Source organism: Lupinus angustifolius, chromosome LG09, assembly GCF_001865875.1.
Source record: "Lupinus angustifolius cultivar Tanjil chromosome LG09, LupAngTanjil_v1.0, whole genome shotgun sequence".
Taxonomy (NCBI): Eukaryota; Viridiplantae; Streptophyta; class Magnoliopsida; order Fabales; family Fabaceae; genus Lupinus; species Lupinus angustifolius.
In genome coordinates, this window is record NC_032017.1 from 2,709,555 (window position 1) to 2,734,507 (window position 24,953).

At 32.9% G+C, this 24,953-nt stretch overlaps 4 protein-coding genes and 1 long non-coding RNA gene across 6 annotated transcripts; 2 read left to right on the plus strand and 3 right to left on the minus strand.

Moving 5' to 3' along the window:
* LOC109356027 lies at window positions 414-1,883 on the minus strand. Its single transcript, XM_019599351.1, has one exon. The coding sequence runs from the start codon at window positions 1,717-1,719 to the stop codon at window positions 553-555; it is 1,167 nt and encodes a 388-aa protein (XP_019454896.1). The 5' UTR covers window positions 1,720-1,883; the 3' UTR covers window positions 414-552.
* LOC109355733 (ribosomal L1 domain-containing protein 1-like) lies at window positions 3,476-6,464 on the plus strand. 2 transcript variants are annotated; one of them, XM_019598930.1, is made up of 2 exons: window positions 3,476-3,740; window positions 5,016-6,464. In XM_019598930.1, the coding sequence occupies exons 1-2, from the start codon at window positions 3,551-3,553 to the stop codon at window positions 5,942-5,944; spliced, it is 1,119 nt and encodes a 372-aa protein (XP_019454475.1). In that variant the 5' UTR covers window positions 3,476-3,550; the 3' UTR covers window positions 5,945-6,464. The 2 variants fall into 2 exon arrangements, with proteins under 2 accessions (XP_019454475.1, XP_019454474.1); XM_019598929.1 differs by having other exon boundaries at window positions 3,477-3,727; window positions 5,003-6,464.
* On the plus strand, window positions 7,042-11,262 carry LOC109357144. Its single transcript, XR_002108830.1, has 2 exons — window positions 7,042-7,076; window positions 11,113-11,262. It is a non-coding gene; the product is annotated as an uncharacterized LOC109357144 (long non-coding RNA).
* On the minus strand, window positions 10,494-12,610 carry LOC109357143 (photosystem II 10 kDa polypeptide, chloroplastic-like). Its single transcript, XM_019600894.1, has 5 exons — window positions 12,379-12,610; window positions 12,113-12,171; window positions 11,629-11,684; window positions 11,159-11,211; window positions 10,494-10,734 (listed from the first exon to the last, which is right to left on the minus strand). Exons 1-5 carry the CDS (start codon window positions 12,518-12,520, stop codon window positions 10,640-10,642), a joined length of 405 nt encoding a protein of 134 aa, XP_019456439.1. The 5' UTR covers window positions 12,521-12,610; the 3' UTR covers window positions 10,494-10,639.
* Window positions 16,403-24,013, minus strand: LOC109357142. Its single transcript, XM_019600893.1, has 7 exons — window positions 23,846-24,013; window positions 23,275-23,473; window positions 22,533-22,650; window positions 21,204-21,550; window positions 19,350-21,090; window positions 17,643-17,893; window positions 16,403-16,613 (listed from the first exon to the last, which is right to left on the minus strand). The coding sequence occupies exons 1-7, from the start codon at window positions 23,929-23,931 to the stop codon at window positions 16,560-16,562; spliced, it is 2,796 nt and encodes a 931-aa protein (XP_019456438.1). The 5' UTR covers window positions 23,932-24,013; the 3' UTR covers window positions 16,403-16,559.

Below are 24,953 nucleotides of genomic sequence, written 5' to 3' on the forward strand. Positions count from 1 at the left end.
CTAAACTCAACTTAGTTAGAAACATCATCTCACAAGAATTCTCCACCCATCTATTTATTTACACTAATCTGAAACATGTTAATCAAACAGAAAAATGACTACATTAACCATCAATTTAGTTTCCACTACAGAATGAGGGGGGAAACAAACATAGATTAGAATGTTTTAAATTAACACAACCGCAAATCCGCAATTATAGACACAATATTGTGTTTTCTAGATTCTCCACAATTGTTATCACATCAACTCAAAGTAACCACAAACTCAACCTCCACAATTTTAAACAATGATAGAGTAATTAAAAAAAAACCTAATAAGTTGTTATCAAATTGTTTTGAATTGAGGTCATAATTACAATTATGTTACGTTTATAACAATTGTGAAAAACTGCAACTATAATTAAGGTCCTAATTCATTGTGGAGAATCCAAAATCATAATAATGTGATTGCAATGCCTTCCCAAATAATCCAAAACTGCAATATTACTATTAGAATTGCGCAATTGCAACTACAGATTACAATTTTAAAACAATGTTATACTCTCACTTTTTGTTAACTTCGTTCGCAACGGTTCCTAGCACCGTATTGGTGTCCCTTGATCGGGCCTCCATTACCAACTCCCACTTCTTTCTTTGGTTGAGAAGAGAATAATTGGCCGAAACCAAAAATCGAACCGGACTTTGAACCGCTCATTAATGAACTAACCGGAACATTAAGAACCGGAGTAACTCTAACATTAGCCGAATAAGACCGTTCCATTCCCCTATCCCTATACTTGAACCGGGGCCCACCGTTGAAGCTACTAGGACTACTCGAACTTCGTTCCAAACTCTGAAACACTATCTTCCCTGACGAGTTCATTCTAGGGCTATCCACCGTTACTCCCCTGCACACTACCGCACCCGATTCCGGCGACGGTTTTCGAAACCCCACCCGGTTAGTTCCCGAGTAAGGTTCTTTGTTCATAATTTTTCTGTTGTTCTCGAATGATTCTGGTTTTGCCTTCACTAATCGGATTCTTGAGTGGTTCGGGTTACGGTGAATTGAGATCAGGTTCGGGTTCGGATTTTGTTTTTCGGAATCGAGAGAGAGTCGTGGAACGTTGCCGTCGTGGTCGTGGCTTGAAGAGGAGGAACAGAGAGAAAGACGGGAAGAAGAAATTGAAATTGATTCGGAATCTGAATGATCTTTCAACAATGGTGCGTTTTCTGGTGTCAACGACGTCGTTTTACGGTGGAGGAAGTATTTCAGTGATTTGTTATTCGAAGACGATGAAGAAGAAGATATCAACGACGTCGTTTTGTTCATCGACGCGCTCTGGTACAGTTTCTTAAGCCCTAAGATCTCTTTCCACCTGCTAGAGCATCGTGGCGCTTTCGGCGAGAACAAATACTGATCGGAGGTAGAAATTTCCGGTCTCCGGTGAGATTTTACCGTCTCCGGCGAGGTAGTGTTGTTTGTCAATGAGTTCTTAAGTGAGAGATGGAGTGGGATAAGTTTTCCATCGGAAAATAGCTCATCCGCGGGGAGCATAGTAACCCGATCTTCGAGACAGAACTTGAAGTTATCGGATTCTAAGTCAAGGTTATGGTTCGAGTCGTTTAATTTAGAAGCCGAGTCTTGGTCATTAGTATTAGGGGTGATGGAAATGCGGGGAGTGAGCCAATTGTAAGGAGGAGGAGGGCAGTCAAGGAAGTTGTTAATGCAGGCAGATGCCATTGAAATGATGGATCATGTAAGTTGTAATGTAGCAGTAGAAGTGAAAGTGAGTGTAGTATTACTGTTTAGTAGACAATGAGATCTAAGGGTATTGATGGTATTGATGTTGGGAGTGGACTAATAAGTAGGGTTTGTTGGAGGGTAGAAGTGTTGGACTCTTGGTAGGTTTGAGGAGTCACTTATATATACAATAGTCTTTTTTATAGTGTTTTCTGTATCATGGAATTTATATACAATAGTATTTTATATAAAATTCTCATAAACAAACCACTTTTTTAAATTTAAGTTCTAAATTCCAAATACAAATATCAATTTAATAATACTACATATAATAATAAACTAAAAACATGAACAAAGTACTCTAGTTTGCAACTCAATTTAGAAAATATATTATGACTTTAAAGCTTTAACATTACGGAGTTAAAGTTCTACCAAGGTTCTATTTCTTCATTATCTAACCTTGAAGCTTTACTAATATTGTCTTTATTTATGTTCACATTCTTCATGAGTTGTGTGCATCATCATCTTCTAAATTTAATTATTCTACATTATCATTTTTCATACAAGTTAGCAATTAACTAAAGCGAACAATAAATTGAATTAGAATGTAATAAAAAACATATCAATATTGTAATACCCTAGCATTGATATGCGAGTAGCTTAATGGTAGCGACTCAATGATATATTGATTATTTATCCCTTAGGTCACGGGTTCGAGTCGCGGAAGGCTCCCCTTGGAGGGGAATAAAATACTCGGGGAGTATTTAAGCTTAATAGATGACACACTCAGTGTATTCATATGCCTGAGAGGTCGCATGTTAAGGCTGAAAAAAATGAATATGTTGAGCGTGCCACCAATCAACTTAAATACACCTGCAATATTTTATTCCCCTCCTATGGGAGCCTCCAGTGACTCGAACCCGTGACCTCATAGATAAATAGTCACTATACCACTAAGTCGCTACCATTAAGCTAATATCGACTTATGAATTTACTAAATGTGCCACCTTTTAAGCTTTAAATGTTTTTTGCAATATCTTATTCCCAAAAGGAAGCCTCCGTGACTTGAACCTATAATCTCAAAGACTTATAATCATTGATTGTATTGAGTCACTAATATTTAACTATGATAAATATCAAGAAAAAAAATAAAGAAAATTACTTAACCATAAAAAAGATAAAGAAAATATCAACTATGAAAGACTAATCATATTTGACATCACTTTACTTCATTACATATAGCAGCCAATTTTCTAAAATCTAACTCAACATCTTCATATATTCTCATCTTACTTGTTAGTTTATGCAACAAATCAGAATCTCCAAAATCATGCTTCTCAAACACATATAAAAGAAATCAACGAGGCACTGGTCTAATAGTATAAGACTCATCTGGATCCACAATGTTGATGATTCATTTCCTGGGAATGACACTTATTGATAGTGACAACCACGAACTTCGAAAGTGATTAATTTTTTCCCTATAATGTGAGGGAATATCCTTAATAGTACAAAAAAAAACATATCTAAAAGAAGTAATGTTGATTTATCCATAACAATAACATGTTGATTGAAAAACATAATTTATACAAACCCATGTTTAATGTTATTTATTCAAAATAACATTTATCTGTTTTTTCCTTTTCTCTGGACCTGGCCCAACAACAGTGCATTAACAATTAATTAAAAACCCAAGAAGAAACCTAACCTAAAAGCGCCGAATCATAAAAAAAGAAGAAGAAAGAAACAGAACAACCTTAAACCCTAAACCCTATTTGCCTTCACATCCTTAAACCCTAAACCCTATTTGCTTTCACATCCTTAAACCCTAATGGCCGTGATCATCACTCCTGAAACTGTTGAACGAGCCATTGATTCTCTTCTCAAATGGAGAAATTCTCAACCCCAGACCCAAAAATCAAAACTTTTGGACCAAGATGACGAATTCATCTACCTTACCCTAACCCTTAAGAAGGTCCCTCCAAAGGGTCGCGTTAACCCACACAAGGTCCCTCTCCCACATTCCCTTCGGGGAGTATTTAAGCTTAATAGATGACACACTCAGTGTATTCATATGCCTGAGAGGTCGCATGTTAAGGCTGAAAAAAATGAATATGTTGAGCGTGCCACCAATCAACTTAAATACACCTGCAATATTTTATTCCCCTCCTATGGGAGCCTCCAGTGACTCGAACCCGTGACCTCATAGATAAATAGTCACTATACCACTAAGTCGCTACCATTAAGCTAATATCGACTTATGAATTTACTAAATGTGCCACCTTTTAAGCTTTAAATGTTTTTTGCAATATCTTATTCCCAAAAGGAAGCCTCCGTGACTTGAACCTATAATCTCAAAGACTTATAATCATTGATTGTATTGAGTCACTAATATTTAACTATGATAAATATCAAGAAAAAAAATAAAGAAAATTACTTAACCATAAAAAAGATAAAGAAAATATCAACTATGAAAGACTAATCATATTTGACATCACTTTACTTCATTACATATAGCAGCCAATTTTCTAAAATCTAACTCAACATCTTCATATATTCTCATCTTACTTGTTAGTTTATGCAACAAATCAGAATCTCCAAAATCATGCTTCTCAAACACATATAAAAGAAATCAACGAGGCACTGGTCTAATAGTATAAGACTCATCTGGATCCACAATGTTGATGATTCATTTCCTGGGAATGACACTTATTGATAGTGACAACCACGAACTTCGAAAGTGATTAATTTTTTCCCTATAATGTGAGGGAATATCCTTAATAGTACAAAAAAAAACATATCTAAAAGAAGTAATGTTGATTTATCCATAACAATAACATGTTGATTGAAAAACATAATTTATACAAACCCATGTTTAATGTTATTTATTCAAAATAACATTTATCTGTTTTTTCCTTTTCTCTGGACCTGGCCCAACAACAGTGCATTAACAATTAATTAAAAACCCAAGAAGAAACCTAACCTAAAAGCGCCGAATCATAAAAAAAGAAGAAGAAAGAAACAGAACAACCTTAAACCCTAAACCCTATTTGCCTTCACATCCTTAAACCCTAAACCCTATTTGCTTTCACATCCTTAAACCCTAATGGCCGTGATCATCACTCCTGAAACTGTTGAACGAGCCATTGATTCTCTTCTCAAATGGAGAAATTCTCAACCCCAGACCCAAAAATCAAAACTTTTGGACCAAGATGACGAATTCATCTACCTTACCCTAACCCTTAAGAAGGTCCCTCCAAAGGGTCGCGTTAACCCACACAAGGTCCCTCTCCCACATTCCCTTACTTCTGAATTCTCTGAAAGATGTTTAATTATTGATGACAGACCCAAATCAAATCTTACTAAAGCTGATGCTGAGAAGAAGATTAAATCGGAGAGTATTCCGATTTCTGAGGTTTTGAAGTTATCGAAATTGACTTCGGATTATCGCGCATTCGATGCGAAGCGAAAGTTGTGTGATTCTTATGATATGTTTTTCGCTGATAAGAGGATTGTGCCATTGCTAGCTAGGTTGTTGGGGAAGCATTTTTTGAAGAAGAAGAAGGTTCCTCTGCCGTTGGATTTGCAGAAGAAGAATTGGAAAGAGCAGGTTGAGAAGGCGTGTTCATCGGGGCTTTTGACGCTTAGGAGTGGGACTTGTAGTGTTGTTAGGGTTGCTAAGTTGAGTATGGAGAGGGACGAGATTGTGGAGAATGTGGTTGTGGCGATTGGTGGGATTGTCGAGATTATTCCGAAGAAATGGGAGAATGTGAGGTCTTTTCATGTTAAGTTGTTGGAGTCGCTTGCACTACCGGTATTTCAGGCTGTTCCGGATATTAAGTTGAGGATTGATGGGAGTAAGGCTGAGGAGGAGGAAGATGAGAAGAAGGAGGAGGAAGATGGTGGAGAGGTTCATGATCAGAAAAAGGGGAAGAAGAAGAAGAAGAAGGGGAAGATTCATCAAGTTAAATACATGGACGATAAAGTTGGCGAGGATGAGGATCTTGTTGTAGAAGATAAGCCAGGTAGTGATGATGCTGGTGATTCGGACAATGATGAAAAGGGGAGTGGAGAATTGGTAAAGAAGAAGAGAAAGAAAGGAGTTAAATTGGAAAATGGAGCTCTAGGTGAATTGAGCAGTGCCAAGAAGAAATTGAAGAAATCTGCCAAGGAAAGTGGCAAGAGGAAGAAGAAAGACGAGAAGGAAAATTTGATCGAGCAGTAAAAGCGAGGATGAAGAATCAGGCAAGAAGAAGAAGAAGAAGAAGAAGGGAAGTCTAATGAAATTAGGTGCTTCATTTTTGTGAAAGTCTTTATATGAATGCTGTGAAATATGATTGTAGAATGTTGAGAACAAATCATCCTTGCAGTAAGTTGACTTGTTGAGAATTTCCTCTCTGCAAACACTACATTGAGTGACATTTGCTTAAATTTTATTTCTTTGTTTTTTGTATTAGATACCAATTTTTGTGGAAAAAAAGTTATTGTGGTGTCCTGCTCTTTCAGTTAGAGTTTTTTTCATTTTTTGAACGCGAATAATGGAAAATTGCGATTTCAGAATGATATATGATGTTATGATGCTGTACTTTCTGGCACCAATGTTTTCCAACAGTCCAAGTATTAAATTTTCGGAGTGGTATGAGTAGAAGGACTATTATGGATTTAAACCAGTCTTGGATTCACAATTTGAGAGTTAGCATGTATCAGTTACCTCTCTATGAATCTCAGTAGTTAATTTCCTCATCTGTACTGTAATACCCTGAATAGCTAACTGGGAAATTAAGTTAATCCAATTTCCTCTATGCTCTTGCATTTTTCTGTTGTCTAGTATGTGTGACCCGAGACTTAAAGCCCAATGAATATGATTTATGTTAGAGTTCGTTCCATCCATGTAGCCGATCTCACCTAGTGTTATAAAGACTTGGTTGTTGTTGTAGTATTTGTGACTCCCTTTTATTGTAACCTTCTTCATCTTGTCTTCAAACACAGAAATTAAAGAAAAAATTGTAGGTGGCTTCTTAATTTTTTTTCCTGTTTTCAAATGTTAGTCAATGAGACTATGAGATCCATTTCACCTGACTAGACCAGATCTACTTTCTTGTACATGGCATATGCTGAGATGATTGTAATGCTAATCACATACTCTGCCTTCCATAAAATGTTTCATATTTGAGAAATCTAAGCAGTATATTATCTATTACCTCTTTGTGCCTTGCTTAATATAAATTGATTGAGTTGTAGAGATGTATAAATTCTGAAATTTTATTACAACAACAACTAAGCTTGTATTCCACTGGGTGGGGTCTGTTATATGGATCGAACAATCAAGCCTTTATTCTAGTAAAAAATTGTTATTAGTAAATTTAATTTGTTTTTTATCTTTTAGTCTATCTGAGGATCCATTATGCCTTATACCCTCTAGATCAAGGCCTTGTTAGTCTACCTTTGGTCCAACCTACATTATTTTCATATTTCTAGTCATCTAAAGCAGTATGGTTTACCAAGTTGTCTAGTTAATTAAATTAGCTTGGTCTTGTTAGGATAAGATTTATATGTTGCACATGACCTTATTTGCCAGCTACTTTGGAGACTCTTTGGGAAAACACTTACTCTTGATAGATTATAGTTTCTTCAAAAGCAAGGTAGTGTGTTGGAAGCATACTTATTAGCAAATTTTGACCCAAATTTGTCCCCAAGAAATGTGGCCAGAATTGCTAAAAGGCTTTACAAAGTTTTAAGATCCATTTATTTCTGAAGGTTTTGAAATTAAGCATGCCATGTTAGAGGAACTACAAACATTCTTATTTTGTTTTCCATTGTTTCATTCTTATTTTCTGTTTTTTTGTTCTTAAATAAGAACAATCTTGTTTGTTTTTAGCGAAGTAGATATTATGAGAGAGGTAAATGTTGTGGAAAAAAGTAGATATTGTGAGACCCAAATAAGAATGATGTTTGCTATTGTGAGAAAAAAAAATATGTTCTTCTTATTTCATAGAGTTATAATAAATTATAAGATAATGTGTGAGACCCAAATAATAATAAAGATTTTATTTGATTGTAGCCAAGGAATGATATCCTAACATGTTTTCTGTGTCAAGCTCTTTTAATGAGCACCTTTTGTTCAATAAATACTTAGCACTTTCTCTGGATCCTTTCAGTGAGGTGCTGATATTGTTAAGTTCTTTTATTATTTTCACTGTTACAAGTGATGACTAAACTTGATGGTGATTCTAAGCAAAATAACATGAAGTTGCCATCAACAAAAAGAAGAATAACTGAGTGTTATGCACAAGATCATTTTCATGAATTAGTCAAAAACTTCAAAATTTAGGTTCTAATGCAAACTAACAAGTATTTGCTTGTTACAGACAAAGGATTTAGAGCTGCAGTAATTATAGTGGATATGGATTAGGATTAGAACATGTTCTTTTCATATCATTTTGAAGAGTTGTTATTTGTACAACTTAGTACTTTACACTTACTTATATTGGTTTCTGTTTCTGTCATTTCAGTGAGGCAAAAACTGGGATATCATAATGTACTACTTTTGATTGGAGTGAAAAAGAAAACATTATCACTACTCAGAAATTTTCTACATTTCATTATTCTTTAATATTTTATTCCTACTAATAAGAAACAACCACTTGATTATTACTATACACATAAATTCATTTTGGTTGTAATAATCATTCTTTTATATTATCATATGATTAATGTGTAATTGAAATAAGATGTGAGCTAAGTAAAGTATGGAGTCGTTTAAGACTTATTAAGAAGTTGGTTACAAAATGTATATTAGACACAATACCCTGAAAAGAAAGTGTACCTTACATTGTCATACTTTGTTTGAGATCTATTTTGTTTAAAATTGATTGTAATAATAATATAATTAAATTCTTTTAATATACAATTTGTCATTATTTTTATTTCGATCTCACTATTTGTTTTTGTACTCTCAATTTTATTCAAACTTGACATACAAAATTCACACGATTATATTTTTATTATTTTGGAGCTCATTTTTTCCACACCGAACCTATAAGATATCCGAACTGGCCTGACTGTTTGTTATATTTTTTTTGGAGGAAAAAAAAGGAGAATTCCATTTTTATTTATAATAATACAGAGAATTTAAAAAGACTTAAAAAAAGCTTGTGAAAACTAAAATAACATGTGGTTGGCTATTTCTTTTATGGTTACACAGTAATAAAGAGAATATATTAATCCATAAGGGGAACCGATTATGAAGCTAAGAAAAATAAGAGTTGAGAATCTATAATCTATAACTACAAGGAGTGCTCCTCTTATATGTGAATATGTGATTTAATAACAACTATTAGTTTACAACAAAACATGTAGCAAAACTAGAAAGCTAGTACAATATGAGTTTTTTTATATGGAACCTAGGGATTCTACTCAAGAGAGAATCCTTTATAAGGCCAAAATGAAGTATCTCCTTATATAAAGAGATAAGTTATCTCCTCCTGCCATTGAAATCATGATATGTGTCATGTTTCACTATTTTCTATAAAAATATTTTAAAAGATAAACAAAATAACACACATGTCACATTTTTATTGGTTAGAGGAGATAAGTTATCTTTCTTATGATACATTATTCTCTATTTACAAAGTCACATTTGGTAGTCGTGATTTGACTGTGTTGGAATTCCAAACATACCTATATTATGGAAATTAAATCAGGCTATTAGTTTTTCCCTTTGTTTTCTCTTTCATCATCACACACCATATAAACAAATATAACATTGCAATGGAAATTAAAGGAAAAAACATTGTAAATTGTAATGCAGTTTCATGAACCAATCAAATTTGTATATTCTTTGCAGTTTCATGAAGTTGGTGTTATTTGCTGTCAACAGCACTGTATTATGAACAAGTTTTGGTGAAGTAGTAGTGACTCAGCTTTTGAATGGAGATGTAAGCTTTGTTAGATTATGTTACTTATAAACTTTGATGCCATTGCTCAACAGGTCAATTTCTTTTAGACCACTAGAACTTTTGCTATACTAATAGCTATTGTAAAGATAAGATGACTCAACTTTGAAACCAGATATAGTTCTAATTTGCTTGTAACTGGCGTCACCTAATGATTATAACTTTTACAAAAAGCTGTTTATTTTCCTTGGAATGGAGATTATGCACTTTGATTATTAGCTTAATGTCAATGAAGCTTATACATGCAAGAAAATCAGTCAAATTTATGCAAGTGATTTCAAGAATGGTCAGTCCATTGATAAGTTATAATTATATAAATATTGGGTGCAATTTTTTATGAGAGTGCGGTCCATTTATGTCACTTCATGTGTGATTGATTGTGATTGGTTGAAGAAAATATATTTAACTTAAAATTTTAATTATTAAGCATTTTTATAACTAATCATAAGTAATAATATAAACTATGAAATGAACAAATTGTGGGACAGTAAATATATTCTCATTTTTTGGCTCACTTTTTTAGGACAAAACTCCCACTTTTTTTTCTTCTTTCTGATGAAGCTTTTCCAAAAGGTTTTTAGAAAGAATAAAATTATACTTTGGGATAAAAACATTTTAATCATTCATTAAATATTTGAGTGTAATATTTATACAATATTAGTGCAAAGATTTATATACGTTATACATGATCCATCATTCATTTGCATTATTATTTTAAAGAGTCAATAATAATTGAAAATGAATGGTGAATAATAAACATTTGTTATCAATCATATCATGGCTGGGAAACAAAATTGGAAATACAAACAAATAGGTTTTTAGATAAAAGAGGAACTAACATCATTAATTTTTTATTCCACATATATATAACTGAAGGAAGCATATATCCACATAGTACTTGAACAATTCCTTCATTGGAAGTTATATTGGAATTTGCTATTACATGAACATACATTTATCGAAGTCTATTGTGCCAAAGCACTTGTGTTATAAACAAGAAGTGCACCACCAGCAAGAAGACCAGCTAGAGTTACAGCCCAAATAGCTAAACCAGTGGCACCTGCATTTTTATAAACAATATTCTCATTCAATGGCAAAGAAAAAAAATACTACTCTTAGATTTTAATTTTCATCAACTTTATACCATTTTTTAATTCTTTGTATCGGCCTCATTGATGATACCTTTTTAATGATGTTGAAATGCATAGTAAAAACAAATTTTACAAGTGAATGGATACATTAAATATAAAAATGTTATGACAGAGTCATTTATTGAAGGCCAACAATATATTGGTCTAGTGAGTATAAGACCTACTGGATCCTAAAATTGAGAGTTCGATTTCTAGGAGTAATATTTAGTGGGAAGGACAGTTATGAATCCAAAAATGAATTAATTTCTTACTCAAAAGATGAGAGGATACTATTGATAGTATAAAAGAAAGTCATTTATTGAATGTCAATTTTAAGGGGTTAAGATTTCTTACCACCAGCGTAGACAGAACCGGTTGGAGACCATTCCTCAGGGGTGTAGATAGGACTATAAATAAATAAAGCAAATGCAATATCAATTAGCTGAATTAAAGTTAAAAAAATCACTTGTTTTATATACACATGTATGAGAGATAAACTTTCTAATACTTACTCTATTGAGTGATTTAAGAATGACAAAGTAATAATTCATAAAAAATTGTCTAATAGAAAATCTTTCAAGTGGAAGGGGATGTAGGAGAAGAGAAAAAGGAATATTCTAGAGTTTAAACCATTGGATTTTTACATCCCATATCTTAATCAAAATCAAATAAGCTGATATTAAGGGACAATAATCAATAATTAAAATAAGTCACCAATTGACATTGCATTGACAATGATAGACGATACAATGATAATATATAAAATTCATAAAAATTAATTTAACTGGACTTAGAATCATAAAGATAAAGATGTTACTACTTACCTGTAGCCATCAACATTAGCACCGTATTTGTCCACATACTGGTATACACCCTTTCCCTGAATTAATTAAGCAACTAATTCAGTGAGATTCCTAAAACTTTGAGCAAACTCTCAAATAATTCAGCAATATCCATATTTAACTAATATATGTTTTTACGGTTACAATTTTTTCTATTTTTTATACATTAAATGATATATGACAATGAAAACATATAATATCAACATGAAGAAACCAATTCAAATATAATAATCTATTTTATCAAAACTCAAACATCATATATCAATAAGGTATTGATCTATTAGTATCAAACTCGTTAGATTCTCATGATAATCAAAAGGTAAGAATTCGATTCATGGAAACAACACTTATTGGAAGAGATAATCACAAACCCAAAAAAAATTAATTTTTTAGCCTAAAGTAAGGACATACTCTTAGTACACAAACAAAAAACTCAGACACCATATACTATAATGTAATCACAAACCGTTCCTTTTCTTCCAGATGCATCAACTCCATCCCTCAACTTCATGCCACCACCAATTCCTACACTCATTCACATTTTTATAATAAAAAACATCATCAATTAAAAAGTGAAAAGAGTTCTTCTTATATATACATCTGAATACTAAAAATTAAATATATTCATATAGAAAATAATTCAAATGAGAACAATTCTCATATAAAAATCATGAGAACAATAAATCTATATGGTTAAGATTATATATATTGATATGAAAAGTGGTTACTAACCAAGAGGCTTATCGGTCTTAATCTTCTTAACACCACTGGCCACAACTTTGAAGGAAGAAGTCCTTGAAAGTGAGGGAAGCCCTCTGACTAAGGATTTCTCAGCAGTGAAAAGAGTTGGTTTTAGGCTCAATGAAGATGCCATTTCAATTATTGACACTTGTATTGTTTTGCAACTTTTTCAGTGTTATGTTGGGAACAAGATAAACTTGCCTCATAATAATAATAGTAGTAGCATTCAAGGTTAAGTGATTCTTGTTGTGACACGTAGAGGATATCATATTGCATACATTATCTAAATCATATCAATTTTCCACCGCTTGTTTCATAGTATATAACTTTTTTTGTAATATTAATAATATTTCTTATCATGTTGTTCCTATCAATAAGTATGATTCGTAGATATCAAATCTTGATCATGTTTTCTACGGTTCAAATTCATAGAAAATGAGATATAAGATGCTTTGGATTCAATGCCCGGTCAAAAAATCTGTTAAAATACATTTGCATTAAAGTGAGTAAAGTATATTTATTCTTAGAAAAAATATTAATTTAGAATGTTGGCAATTTATAAAACTCACATGCCATAAGATCTACTATTATTATATTAGATTAAAAGAGGCAACTACCAACGGGTGTTGGTTCAAGTAGTACATGCTTAATTCCTCTTAAGCAAGAACCCGGGTTCAAATCTTGTGGAAACCAAAAAAAAATTAAAAGAGGCTACTTGAGAGGATTTTTCAACATGTAATGGTTGGGGTTACATGACCAATTTCATATAATTCCAAGGATCATAGCCATTGAATCTGGAATGTGGCCCACTTACTTAATGTAAAATAAGTGAAAAGAGATCTTACCCAGTGGACAATCCTCATTTTACTATTAGTTTGAAAGACAAAAATAACATAGCAAATGTAAATATAAGGATATAAGTCATATAACTATTTTATTACATATTAATTTTTGTTTTGTTTTTCACAGCACTTCCCTCTTTATTATTGGAGAGGAGTCTGGCTAAAACAAGTGTATTGTAAATGTTTGAATAGCATGTGGAGGGAGAAAATCCTCACTTGGTGTGCCTTGAAGGATTTCTTCTATGTCTACTACCATCCAAGATTAATTGTTTTCCTCATCCAAAAATAAAAAAGCTTTTATTTTAAGAAAAAATTCAGACCAAAGGCACTCTTAATAAGGAATTTGGCTTAATTTGAGGTGATAGAGTGAGATTATATTGATGGGCAGCTTTGATATTTTCATTGACAATTATTGTCAAGGTTAATGGAAAAGCTCACTTTCAAATACTTTTGGAGTGAGATATATCTTTTTAATATTAGGGGATAAATTCAGCATGTGCCAAAAGATATGAGGGAAAATACATTCTCCCCATTTTTTTAAAAAAATCAAATCTTTTTATAAAACTTGTTGGGTGGTTTTACACATATTAAGGAATGTGAAAATAATCAAAATATCATTAATTTTTTACTTTGCCCAAAATTGTCATTAATTAACTAAACTAAATCATTTTATTTTCAGTCAAATTGTTTGATTAAATAAGGATATTTGGTAACAAATTCATGTATTATTCATCAAACTTTGGAAATAGTCTTATAAATAAGGCTAAAACAAAAATCTCAATAGAACCTTATTAAGATGATATGATGATCTATGAACTAAGCTTAAAATTGTGGATTATAACAACATTATTATCATTTCAAAAATGAAACTTTCAATTATTTTTCTTCAAAGTTTCAAAATCTGTATTCGATTTATTTGCATATCCTTTTTTGGTTTCCCAAGCTTACCTTATGAGCATGTAGAAAACTAATCATCTGGGTATAATCAGTACACATTCTTGTTTTGATCTATACAATATCCCAATAATGCAAAATAAAACTTTGAAAATAATCTTATAAATACGAACAAAACAAAAATCACAAAAGAATTTTATAAAGATAACAAGATGTATTATAAGTACGTAAGGGTGACAATTGGATGAATTTGGATCACAATGGATGGATGGAAAGTCATCCACCAATCATATAAATCCATGAAATCATATTTTTAAATTATCCAATCTATCCATATCCAATGGATTCCAATTTATCCATTCCATCCATATATCTATTTTAATGATTAGATGAATATTATTTAAAATTATTATTTAATAAAACATTTTTAAAATTAATTTGAAAAACATTTTTAAAAACACTTTTATAAAATCTCAGTATTTAAATTTACGCGTAAAAGCTATGAAATACAATAATATAGGTAAGGTCAAAGATGTTGTATTGTACAATCATTCATTTTTTCTTGTGCTCCATTATGACACAAATTGTTATATCAATCTTTATTATTGAAACTTTTTGAAAAAATGTTGTTGAAGAAATTCTTTTGTTAGACAGATAGTAGTTTATATCACTGGTATTAAAACCAGTTCGTGTCGGCTAGTCCAATCGGTAAACCGGTCTTAATACCACTATGATACAACAATTATATCGACCACACAATTGCACCGGTAAAAACTAGTTTTCAATTGAAGCGTACTAGTCATACCGGCTGGTTTTATTTAAAATTATTTTTTTAATGAAAATGATTTAATTTTTATCAAAATATTGGTATGAATGATCAAACACACAACTACTATATTTTTTATACATCTAAAACATGATCCACAATATACATTTTTTTAACAAGTGATATACATAAAAATAGTTATTCTCTTCTTTATTGATTTTCAATATTGATATTAGTATAAAGTATATGTATATTTAACTTTATCGATATGTGGTTTAATTAGTGAACCATCATGCCACTATACTAGTACTCTGACCAATTTGATGTCCGGTACAATATTAATAAAATTGGTTTATATTATGCATGTTAGGTTTGCATAGCAAAGTTGGATCTGCATGTTACTTTTTTGGGAAAAAATAAATTTTTTGTTGGATAAATTAGGTATTCATACAAATGGATATACTCATTGAATATAATGAATGGATTTGAATCCATCCATTATCATTACTATCCACTAAATTATATTCATTTAAATTCATTAACTCTAACATATGAATTTAGATGGATTTAATTTGGATGAATTGTAGATAATTTTGGCACTTTTAATTTGAACCATAAAATTGTGGATTACACTGAACATTATCATGAGAAAATTTCAATTTTTAGCGTGTAGAAACCCTAATCATTGGGATATAATTAGTTGCTCTCCCCAATTTAAGTAATCAATCCAAGTTTTGTAAGACCACTATACTAACACTCACTTGGGCTAAAATCTTCATTGTAAAAAGACTTTTCTAAGCAACATACAATGCTCATTTAGGAGAAATTAAGATAATTTAAACTAAAACTCATGAAACTTCAAAAAAAAGTAGTTGATAAACACATTCAATTTTAAAATAAATCTTAGTCATTTCACATGCTACCAGTTAACAAGTTTTAGAATGGGAAAATACATTTATGATGTTTTCTTAAAAAAATTGATATCATTCATGTTCCCTCTCAATTCATCTTCTCACTTTATTTTAAAATTATTTTTCTATAACCACAATAATGCAAATAAGGGAATAATTGATAAAAATAATAATTAATAATATCTTATATTTGATAACATCAGAAAAATTTCATCAGCCCACATGGAGTAATAGTCTCATATATGATACTCAGAAACTAAAAATATCTCATTCATCAAAATCATAATTTAAAAACTACAACCTTCAAGTAAAACAAATGATCTTTAATAATAAAATGTGGAGTAAAAAAATCATTGAACAGTAATTTCTTAAAAAGGAAAATGGTCAATAGGATGATTTTCCAACAAGAAACTAATATGTTAAGTGATGGGTAATTTATGAAACATATCAATGAAGTAAAATCAGCATTAGTATAATGAAACAACTTCATCATTCAATAACATTCTCTATCATATAACATCAATTTCTAGTTTCTACATGTGAACTCAACAAGCCCCTTGATGCAATGATAATACTTTATTAAAACTACTACCAATACAAAATCCAATAGAATAACAGTGTCAAAACTGAAATCAGAAAGAACAAGATTGGATAGAATCAATTAAAAACATAACCTTATTATGGACATATATTACACATTCATGAAGATCCACTGAAACTCGTGAAAACATCAAGAAAGTCTCAGCTTCTTCCATGGCTTCATACACAGGAGTTGTGTGCTAACAATTTTTGGGTAGAAGTGAGTTGGTCACCCTACAATAAACATACATATCAAGCAACAAGAAATTTCTGCATTCAAAATGATCAAATATGCTTCAATATTAAATTGCAAGCCTTATATTAAACATCACTAACACATGCCAAAAATAAAGAAACCCAAGCTCTATGCCAACAGATACATATATTTTAAGAGGCACCTAAAGGTTACAATAAAAATGGAACTTCTACAGCTAACAAAAATATAACACTTCAACCAAATATGATGCACCATTCAATGACATTCACTCTGACATTTCAATGGCTTCATGGTTTTCACCTTTTCGGCATTCCATTGAGTAGTTTCCTTCAGCAGGAAATCATGCATAGGCACGACCTCGTTACCAGTCAAATAGCCATGTAGGACGACCTAAGACATCATTCTTCAAGGTCTCAAATATCCAACGTGATTTCTTAGATTTAAGAATGTTGAGGACACCACGGAGCAGAATAAGCAGATCATACTCAAACAAAATTTCAATGATGTTAAATGGATTGGGTAGATTATCCCACTGAATGGTGTCTAAGATAAGAGGGGTGTGGATTGTGGAGTTACTAGTTTTGGGTCAGTGTGCAGCCCTGAAATTTCTTTGATTTTTTTTTTATTTTAAAAAAAAGGCTTAATAAATTTTGGATATGCATCATACAATTAATGGTGCATTGAGAAATGAGAATAATAGGTTTCGTGTTTCTAAGTTCAATGTTTCTAGTAAATGCAACTAGTATTTATTCTTTCAATAGAATATCATTATGTAAAATCCTAATAGTTGAGGACCCTAATTACTCTTCCAAACACACCATTAATTGCATGGTACATTTCCAAATTCCAACAGCTTAACTATATTTTGTAAGTCTTGCATTCTTGTGCATATGTATAACCATTTTTTATTGCTCATCAAAGAGGACAGTATTTGGAAACAGGAAAGCTCATGATCATATTAATATTGAAATATAGCGACATAGCGTTATTCATCTAATCATTGATAATACTGTGCAGTATTACTGCAAAAAGACAACAGAACAAACCTTGCACATCGATGCTGCCGATTCAGATTCAAGAGTTTGCACTGGGAGGTGTCCAAGAGACTGGAAAGAATCCAGGGCATCCAAAGTCAGCTGCCAGCCACAAAGAGCTACAGTACCCACACCAGAACTAGAGAAAGGACTATCAGAACCGGCAACAGCAACATCCCCATTCACCCAAGGACAGTAGTCATTATGTAGTTTGATTGGATTAAATTCAACACCTCCATTAGTATTGTCTCTGTAAGGAGTCCCTGGACATTAGAACCAAGTGCAGTTAATGCACGCAAAAAAGGTGCCATAAGAGAGGGATAGACAATGGACAATTTGTGTAAGATAAATTAATAGGGAAAACATGAAACATTTATCATGATAGAAAATTCTACAAGGGAGCAGAAGGTTTAGGTAAAAAATCATTGGTGGCACTTGAATTTAGCACAAAAATACAGGTTGTGTTTCATGTAGATTTGTTTGTATTATATATCTGGTTAACCAGTTTAAAAATAATGCAGATTACAGAAAAGGCTTAATGATTGATTTGGCCACCATGAAACCAGTCTAAGTTAAATAACTGACACTATTATCAGTGAATATGTTTCATACAAAAATCACAAAAATCACAAATATCATATTATCTTGTATGTAACAAAGATTATGAATATGTGACTTTCTTTCAACAAAAAAAGAAATATTTTTAGAGAAAAGAAGAGTACAAGAAAAGAGGATAAGACATGCTCAAAATAAATAAAAGAGACACAAGTAAATTCCATGAGAGTATGCTCAATCTCAATCTCAATCTCTCTACATATCTAACAAAAAAACCACTAATGAACCACAGGCGGAATGACAGAGCACCAAAAGGAAGCCAGAAGAGTAATATAATACTATGTCAAATGAACTCTAGAATTGAAAAGAAGTGCTTGAAAATTTTAGGCTTCTGACATTCCTTTCTGGCCATAAACACCATAGTACAGCAATGGCACAAGATCTTTGCTTCTTTGCAAGACTTTAGAACTCTAAACATAAGGACAAATTGATGCAGGTCCAAAGGGCAGAACCAAGACTTAAGACACCTTATTTTAAAGAAAATTTGCAACAGAACATAAAAAGATATGAACAAAAGACTCTGAATCAGAGCAGCACATTACAAATTTATTAAGAGACAAAGCAACAATAAGTAGACGCTTATGGATCAAGCTGTTAGTGTAAATCCTATAGATAACAGCAGCCCAGACAAAAACTTCAACCTTTATGAAAGAGCTTTGGAGTATAAGCTTTAAATTGTATTATATCTTTCTAAAAAGTATAAAAATATTTATAAAAAAAAGTGAAAGTGTATTTCTCATAAAAGTCATACTCTCCCTTTCCTCATTAAACATCCAAACAATAAGCTATACAGTACTCCCATCCTTCCCATTTCATCCCTTCTCCCTGGTTCTATAGACTACACCTTTCAGTTCAATAATCATATCGTACAAGATAAGCATTTTGGAATATTCAATATCCAAAATAGCTATATAATTGAGCAGCAGTTAACTATTTCACAAGAAAAATTGGGTATCATGTTACGATGAAGAGATTCAAAAGTCAAAATGCAAAGGGCTAAAAACCATTCTTACTAGTCAACACATTGAGCATCAGAGTGAATAAAGAGCAGAAGACGGAAGAAAAACTAAATAATGAAATAACAGATAAGATAATCAGACATACCCACAACATCTGCACTTAAATAGCCTGATTCATAACATGCCCCATCATCATTATGAGACCCCTTCCTAGTCTGAGTAACTTCTTCCTTGGATACTTCATAGGCTGAACATACAACAGCATTGCAAGAAAGAGATGGATGTGCACTATTTTCATAGCCCGGCATCTGCATGCTACCACTAGGCTTCTCACCACTTTCAACAAATTCAACTTTGGTTGAAACTATAAGTTTTGAGCCACTAACGGTTCTTGGTGTAGATTGAGACACTACAGCTTGACTATCCCCTTGATTATCTTCTCGACTCATTTCCTCAGGCACAAAATCGCCAGCAAGTCCATGATAAGGCACAAATTGACCAGCTTGGCCCTGATTTTCAATGACTTCAGCGATTGGTTCAACATCACCTAAAATATCACCTCTATGAACTGACGTATCAGTCCCATGCATTTCAGCTTCATGACTTGCACCCATGCCAACGCTTCCCCCACTAATACCAAAACTAGGCCCATCCCTAACATGGGCAGTCAATATCTCTGTGTTCAAAACTTCCCCACTAGCATTCGAACTGCTAACACCTGTCTCTCTTACCGCTCTATCTAAAAGCGGTTGGAAACAAACACTCTGCTGCGCCCGATAGCTATTATTTAGCTCTGATGTTTCATTCAAATCAACAGATGGGAAATTAACAGCATTATCACTTACTGGAATATTTTCAACACTTTCAATTGATTCATCATCTGAGCTGTGATAAACTGTATTCATTGCAATAATAGAAGATGTGTGGGCGGAATCTCTGGTAGATAGGTTACCGATAACATGATCCCTTTCTGTGTTCAACTGGTTAACTTTGTTTGTACCTGCTTCTATTTGAACATCCAACAAATTACTAGGGACACCACCAGAAGTTTTTCTAAATGGAAATTGGAAATTTCCTGAAAGATTTGTATCACGGGAACGCTTGGAAGGGCCAGTTGAAAACTGTTGACCAGCAATGATTTCATCATATTCACGGTCAATCTTAGTTGTTTCAGCACTATCAGCCTGTTGCGTGCCTAGATGTGGCCTGGCCGCTGTGATTCCGCCATCTTCCAACCTGCGTTTGCGTGCATTGGGGCCTTGTGATTCATAAGAAACTGCACGATCACCAACTTCACTTCCAGAAGGCCGCCCAATCATTAATTCTCTTCCAATATTGGCATCTAGCATGTGATCTGGGGTTGAACATGATGGCCTACTAGCCATTTTAAGATTTAAATCTAAACTTTTTTTGGATACAAGTTGCCTTTTATCAGATGTTGCAGCATCATCACGGTCTCCAGTATGCTCTTTTTCAAAACCATCAGCGGCAGCCCGTTCATTAATACCACTAGCTGCACTTATTCCTCGTGTTGATGCCATTTTCTTGCTCGCTTGAGGGGTATCGATACCACAGGGAGCCAAATGAACTGGGCGGGGGACAGTCAAAAACTCCCATACTCTAACGGTGGCGCTACATAAGCTACAATCTAACAAAGGTGACCTAGATTCACAGTTAAATTCTGAACCCAGTACATCATTATCTCCAGCATCTTTCCTTGATGATGCTGAAAACTCCTTCCTTCTCAGAGCTGGATCCGGTGCAGAACCTTTGGCTGGACCAGAGCTGTAACCATGTTTAGCAGATTCAGCAGAATGCTCTTCACAGTCAAGCACATTAGGAAGCCACCTTGGCTCCCATCCACAGAGACTTATGAGCTTTTGGGCCTATTGAAGTGGAATTTTAATGTAAGGATGCAGATACCAAATCAAAAGCCAAATTGCATAGAAAACACTTTATAAATAATTAAGACAAAACAAAGTATCTGAGAAAATCTTACATAAGAATATGAATGAAGAGCCTGTTCTCCAGTAACTCCCATTCCAGATACATTTTCCACTCTGTAACCCAATTCTCCAGTTGTTGGAACTTGTAGTCGAGCAAGAAATCGGTCAATTTGAGGACTATGTGTAACCTGCATCTGCTCAACTGCAGATGAAGATACAATGGGAAGGGAGTAAAACTGCAAGAGTCCATCACACCGGTCCTTAAAACCTCCAATTAGAGCTGAAGATGAAGTAGGAGGGAATTGCACCAAGCTTTCTGGACAGCTGTTACCTCTCCAGGGACAGGTAACTTTGTGTCCTTTATCAAGCAGTTTAGAAATTTCTTCACTGAAAGTGCCAGCTTCACCAAATATAAGAAAAACAAGAATATCAAGGTCCAGAAAGTACCAATGGAATCAAGTTGCATAGAAGTTAAGATAAAAGGGATTATGGTTAAGGACTCGAACATAAAAAAAGATAGTAAACCATTTTCTATTGAATATTAACTAGAATTGGTATATCAATAAGTTCAAAATAAATATACTATCAATCCCAGCATAATAAAAACCTCCAATAAATTCAATCTGGTTGGCACTCTAGTGTCAAACAGGCTTCCCCACAACCCTTGTAGAAAAACATTGTGATGAAGTTAACAGGAGCATTTTCCGCTATAGTGACAATTTTGATACCCAGGAAAGATAACTTTTGACGAAAGGTAATACCAAGCTTGAGCTAAGAACCAAGCAAGCATACAAATTGCATCATATATAACGTAATAAGAAACTTCACTACTTCTAGCACAGGGGTGGATATTCTGGGTGTCAGAGGGGAGCCATCAGCCATGGCTCCCCCAAACTTTTCATTTGTTTAATACATATGTATATATATTAATTTTTATTATCTCAATTTGGGGTTATGTTTTTTATCCAATTACAGAACTCAAGTTTGACTCTAAGTTGTATGCTTTTTAGTCTGATATAATTGTACTATGTGCTGCTAGCTTTAAAAAATAATTTGGTCACATGTGAGGAACTCGAGGCTCAAACACGGGCTCTAGGGGTAAGAAAAGTTAGAATCTGCCATCAGGCTACTAGTGCACAATTGCACATGTCTATAACCAGAAAACAATAGTTACAACATTATATGACTTTATTTTGACCCCCTCTATCATTTTATTCAAGCTCCACAACTGTTCTAGCATAAGCAGTCTTCCTGAATAACACAACAATCTATATTCTATATCTATGTACTAAAGGCATGTTCGAGTTTGGTCAAAATCTAGCAGAACTAGCGACCCACCAGCATATAAAGCAAAATATTAACCATAATAATAGTGGTCTCACCTTCAAAAGAAGTTAAGAGCAAAGCAAAATCTAACTGTGCATTGCACAACTCACACTCAATCTTAGTAACATCAACATTCACCCATCCTCTCTTGGCACAGGCCAATGAGCCAGCAACCTACAAAAGGAGCAAAATGATGTTATGTACCTATTACAGGAAAGTTAAGCAATTAGTGATTTCTCTCATAGGCTGAGACCAGAACAAATGACTAGGATAACATTTGGTAGACTTGTCAGGAGATTAAAGTAAAACAATTTAGTACTTCTAAAAGGGGCGGAACTAAAAAAACGGAACAGGACATGATGTTCCATCATGTTCTGTCAGCTTGTCGAATGCTACCTGAGTGCATATTTGGTTTTAAGCTAACTCTTCGGGAAAAATACATTTTTTTATTCAACAATCTCTTGAAAATACATTTTTACTGCAAGTTATTTCTAACATAAAATAACCTTGGGTTATGAGAATAACTTATCACAACAATCTCTAGAAAATAGCTTATGCCCTTCCTATAAGCACTTTTTAGCTTATTCCAATAAACTTGCCAGATAAGCTTATGAAATTACACTCTTTTCAGCTTATTTCAAAAAAAGTTATTCAACAAGCACTTCACAAAATTCCGCCCTATAATTATCTTTACCACTTCCAGCACAATTCTCAATTCTAAAAAAGTCCACAGAACAAATCAATCACACGTTGCAAAAAACACAAAACCAGGAACAATCTACAATGCTATCTACTAACCTTGGGCTTTTTTCCGGCGAGTTTAAACGTTGAAAGGCGCCGCAGAAAATCGCTTCTTTCCCAGGGCCTGCACGAACGATTCAAAGCCCCCTGCACCAAATCAACCATCAATTGCGAATCAGCATTCGACTTTTCACTGCCGTGGCGCCGACTCTCTCCGTTAATTGTTGGAAACGCAGGCGACGACGCACCTGCAGAGCTGAGAAACAAATATAATGATTAATTAGTCGCAAAATTAACCCAAAATTAAATAACGAATAATCAGAGAAACACTATAAAAATGAGAATTTAGTATAATTGAATTAAAGTTAAGTGTAAGTAATTGAAAATTGAAACCAACAAGGCAGTAGATACAAGTCCGCTATATCCCATAAAGAAAGACCCAAAAAAAAAAAGAGTTAAGGATTCGATTTCCGAGAGCGACTTTGTTAAGAGGACGGACACACAACCCGAAGATTAATTCCTTACCTAAGGGTGAGGTACCAAAAAAATGAAAATTGAAAAAAAAAAATCAGAGGGGTTTTAAATAAATTGGAAAAAATGGAGGGTTTTTAAATAAATAAATAAAAACCGTAATAGAGAAAGGGGCCTATCAGCAAGTGTTGGAGGAGAAGAAGGTGATTTGAGATTGGGAGAGGTTACGCCATCTTCATTCATTTTTTTTTCTTCTACGCTTTTGATTTTGATGTTTTCTCTGTTCTTTTCTGCTTCACTTCACTCCATTTGTTTTCTTCGATTGACTTCTTGTTTAAAGCTTTTGCCCCTTATATAAATTATTTTCTCTTTTTAATATCTTTATATAAACTTTAATTATAAATTAGTTCTTATATAAAAATAGTGTGAGATGAACTTATTTAAACTTACTCATCATCTTAATATTAATTTTATGAATTATTCATCAATTCAAACCACTGAATTTTTCTAGAAATGATTACCATGATCGAAATTAAGTTTAAAAAACTTACTCTTAAATTGAGTGGATCATTCCTCATAAAAATAATATTAAACTAATAGTAATGAAAATTTATAACTCATTCATTTATTAACTATATAACAAAAAAGATCATTGTCATGGACATATTTTTACAACCACATATTTTTACAATGAACTCTCATACATTATATTCCTCTTCTACTATATTAATATGAATATATGTGATAAAATATCCAAAGAAAATGTTATTTTCATCAAATTATTCTTTCATTTCTCTCTTCTTATTTTCTTTCAATTCACTTCTTAATCTTCTTTTTTTATTATTCTTTCAATTTACTTCTTAATTTTCTTTGCTTTTGAAACTCATGAACTACTTCTCCTACGTTTTCTCATCTTTATTAATTAATTAATTAATTAAAGTGATCTATTTTCTTCCATTGTCAAACGAGATATGATTTTATACTCATTTTTCGTAGATTTCATCATTCATGAATCGATCCAACGAGATCTTATTTCATCAGACTAATCTTTCACCTCTCTATTCTTATTTTATTTCAATTTACTTCTTAATCTTCTTCTTTATTCTTATTTCAATTTACTTCTTAATATTATATTCACTTGAAGCTCACAAACTACTCCTACATTTTTTTATCTTTATTAAACAGATTTATTCTCTTCCATCGTCAAACGAGATCTATTCTCTTCCATCATCAAACGAGCTTTAATTTTATACTCATTTCATTTT

Coding starts and splice junctions, on each gene's coding strand:
- LOC109356027 (XM_019599351.1), bottom strand. CDS start 1,719: ATGGCATCTGCCTGCATTAACAACTTCCTTGACTGCCCTCCTCCTCCT.
- LOC109355733 (XM_019598930.1), top strand. CDS start 3,551: ATGGCCGTGATCATCACTCCTGAAACTGTTGAACGAGCCATTGATTCT. Junction 3,741..5,015: donor ACACAAGGTCCCTCTCCCAC/ATTCCCTTCGGG, acceptor TCCCTCTCCCAC/ATTCCCTTACTTCTGAATTC.
- LOC109357143 (XM_019600894.1), bottom strand. CDS start 12,520: ATGGCATCTTCATTGAGCCTAAAACCAACTCTTTTCACTGCTGAGAAA. Junction 12,172..12,378: donor TAAGACCGATAAGCCTCTTG/GTTAGTAACCAC, acceptor GAATGAGTGTAG/GAATTGGTGGTGGCATGAAG. Junction 11,212..11,628: donor GCTAATGTTGATGGCTACAG/GTAAGTAGTAAC, acceptor ATTTATTTATAG/TCCTATCTACACCCCTGAGG.
- LOC109357142 (XM_019600893.1), bottom strand. CDS start 23,931: ATGAATGAAGATGGCGTAACCTCTCCCAATCTCAAATCACCTTCTTCT. Junction 22,651..23,274: donor TCGCCGGAAAAAAGCCCAAG/GTTAGTAGATAG, acceptor CTCCTTTTGTAG/GTTGCTGGCTCATTGGCCTG. Junction 21,091..21,203: donor CTCTTCATTCATATTCTTAT/GTAAGATTTTCT, acceptor CCACTTCAATAG/GCCCAAAAGCTCATAAGTCT.